The 2,871-nt window shown below is 56.6% G+C and overlaps 1 protein-coding gene across 1 annotated transcript in view; it reads right to left on the bottom strand.

Moving 5' to 3' along the window:
• Window positions 1–2,515, bottom strand: part of LOC138861272 (chemotaxis regulatory protein ChePep-like) — a 4,632-nt gene extending 2,117 nt beyond the window's left edge. The window contains exons 1-3 of the mRNA XM_070120223.1: window positions 2,435–2,515; window positions 2,063–2,338; window positions 347–790 (exon numbers count right to left, since the gene is read on the bottom strand). Coding sequence (XP_069976324.1) covers window positions 347–790; window positions 2,063–2,338; window positions 2,435–2,515 — 801 coding nt within the window. The remainder of the gene's footprint in view (window positions 1–346; window positions 791–2,062; window positions 2,339–2,434) is intronic.
• Between the last annotated feature and the right edge of the window lie 356 nt (window positions 2,516–2,871).

Genomic DNA, 2,871 nt, shown 5'->3' with positions numbered 1-2,871 from the left:
CGGGCTCTAGGGTGACTTCCTGGGTCTCCTTCTCGGGCTCAAGGGTGACTTCCTGGGTCTCCTTCTCGGGCTCTAGGGTGACTTCCTGGGTCTCCTTCTCGGGCTCTAGGGTGACTTCCTGGGTCTCCTTCTCGGGCTCTAGGGTGACTTCCTGGGTCTCCTTCCCGGGCTCTAGGATGACTTCCTGGGTCTCCTTCTCGGGCTCAAGGGTGACTTCCTGGGTCTCCTACTCGGGCTCTAGGGTGACTTCCTTGTTCTCCTTCTCGGGCTCTAGGATAACTTCCTGGGTCTCCTTCTCGGGCTCTAGGGTGACTTCCTGGGTCTCCTTCTCGGGCTCTAGGGTGACTTCCTGGGTCTCCTTCTCGGGCTCTAGGGTGACTTCCTGGGTCTCCTTCTCGGGCTCTAGGATGACCCGGAAAGTCACTTTCCGGGTCTCCTTCTCGGGCTCTAGGGTGACTTCCTGGGTCTCCTTCTCGGGCTCTAGGGTGACTTCCTGGGTCTCCTTCTCGGGCTCTAGGGTGACTTCCTGGGTCTCCTTCTCGAGCTCTTCGATGAATTCCTCCTCGGTGTCCTTCTCAAACCCTTCGACTTGCTGGGTCTCCTTCTCGGGCTCTAGGGTGACTTCCTGGGTCTCCTTCTCGGGCTCTAGGGTGACTTCCTGGGTCTCCTTTGCGAGCTCTTCGACGAATTCCTCCTCGGTGTCCTTCTCAAACCCTTCGACTTCTTGGGTCTCCTTCTCGGGCTCTAAGGTGACTTCCTGGGTCTCCTTCTCGGGCTCTAAGGTGACTTCCTGGGTGTCCTTCTCGGGCTCTAGGGTGACTTCCCGGGTCTCCTTCTCGGGCTCTAGGGTGACTTCCTGGGTCTCCTTCTCGAGCTCTAGGGTGACTTCCTGGGTCTCCTTCTCGGGCTCTAGGGTGACTTCCTGGGTCTCCTTCTCGGGCTCTAGGGTGACTTCCTGGGTCTCCTTCTCGGGCTCTAGGGTGACTTCCTGGGTCTCCTTCTCGGGCTCTAGGGTGACTTCCTGGGTCTCCTTCTCGAGCTCTAGGGTGACTTCCTGGGTCTCCTTCTCGGGCTCTAGGGTGACTTCCTGGGTCTCCTTCTCGAGCTCTAGGGTGACTTCCTGGGTCTCCTTCTCGGGCTCTAGGGTGACTTCCTGGGTCTCCTTCTCGGGCTCTAGGGTGACTTCCTGGGTCTCCTTCTCGGGCTCTAGGGTGACTTCCTGGGTCTCCTTCTCGGGCTCTAGGGTGACTTCCTGGGTCTCCTTCTCGGGCTCTAGGGTGACGACTTCCTGGGTCTCCTTCTCGGGCTCTAGGGTGACTTCCTGGGTCTCCTTCTCGGGCTCTAGGGTGACTTCCTGGGTCTCCTTCTCGGGCTCTAGGGTGACTTCCTGGGTCTCCTTCTCGAGCTCTTCGACGAATTCCTCCTCGGTGTCCTTCTCGAGCCCTTCGACTTCCTGGGTCTCCTTCTCGGGCTCTAGGGTGACTTCCTGGGTCTCCTTCTCGGGCTCTAGGGTGACTTCCTGGGTCTCCTTCTCGGGCTCTAGGGTGACTTCCTGGGTCTCCTTCTCGAGCTCTTCGACGAATACCTCGGTGTCCTTCTCGAGCCCTTCTCGGTCTCCTTCTCGGGCTCTAGGGTGACTCTTCCTGGGTCTCCTTCTCGGGCTCAAGGGTGACTTCCTGGGTCTCCTTTTCGGGATCTAGGGTGACTTCCTGGGTCTCCTTTTCGGGCTCTAGGGTGACTTCCTGGGTCTCCTTCTCGAGCTCTTCGAATTCCTCCTCGGTGTCCTTCTCGAGCCCTTCTCGGTCTTCTCGGGCTCTAGGGTGACTTCCTGGGTCTCCTTCTCGGGCTCTAGGGTGACTTCCTGGGTCTCCTTCTCGGGCTCTAGGGTGACTCCTCCCTGGGTCTCCCTCTCGGGCTCAAGGGTGACTCCTCCCTGGGTCTCCTTCTCGGGCTCTAGGGTGACTTCCTGGGTTTCCTTCTCGGGCTCTAGGGTGACTTCCTGGGTCTCCTTCTCGGGCTCTAGGGTGACTTCCTGGGTCTCCTTCTCGGGCTCTAGGGTGACTTCCTGGGTCTCCTTCTCGGGCTCTAGGGTGACTTCCTGGGTCTCCTTCTCGAGCTCTTCGGCGGTTCCCATGCTGCCTCTTAGGAATTCAGACACCTTGTTTTTGATGTACTTGAAGAGACCATTCCTTTCGGACTCATTCAACCCTTTGAATATATTGCTGAGAAAAACATAGACCTCCTGAACGAGGAGGTCTCCGGCATATTCCTCCTCGGTGTCCTTCTCGGGCTCTAGGGTGACTTCCTGGGTCTCCTTCTCAAGCTCTAGGGTGACTTCCTGGGTCTCCTTCTCGGGCTCTAGGGTGACTTCCTGGGTCTCCTTCTCGAGCTCTAGGGTGACTTCCTGGGTCTCCTTCTCGAGCTCTAGGGTGACTTCCTGGGTCTCCTTCTCGAGCTCTAGGGTGACTTCCTGGGTCTCCTCGGGATCTAGGCCGTGTTCCTCTATGTCCTTCATGATCAAGTAGTATACGATTTATTTTTGAATCCTCTCTATTTCGGCCTCATCGAAGCCTTTAAGTAAATCGCTAATCTATTGAAGAAATATATAGAGGCCTTTGCTGTTCCTTATGTAGCCAATGATGGCGTGTATGATTCTCTTCATTTCGCCCTCACCCAACCCTAAAGGGTTGAGCAAAGGGATTAGAAAATCTTAGAAACGGTCAAAGTCTCCGTTAACTTCCTGGGTGACTCCCCGGGTCTCCTTGTCGGGCTCTAGGGTGACTTCCTGGGTCTCCTTCTCGGGCTATATGGCGGCCTCGTCCTCCTTCATAAGGTAAAAGAGGATTCCATATAGGATCCTATTTTTTTCGG

The sequence above is a fragment of the Penaeus vannamei genome, unplaced genomic scaffold (assembly GCF_042767895.1).
Source record: "Penaeus vannamei isolate JL-2024 unplaced genomic scaffold, ASM4276789v1 unanchor3824, whole genome shotgun sequence".
Lineage (NCBI taxonomy): Eukaryota > Metazoa > Arthropoda > Malacostraca > Decapoda > Penaeidae > Penaeus > Penaeus vannamei.
The sequence above is the reverse complement of the archived record's forward strand: the minus strand, read 5'-3'. Positions and strand labels throughout refer to the sequence as shown.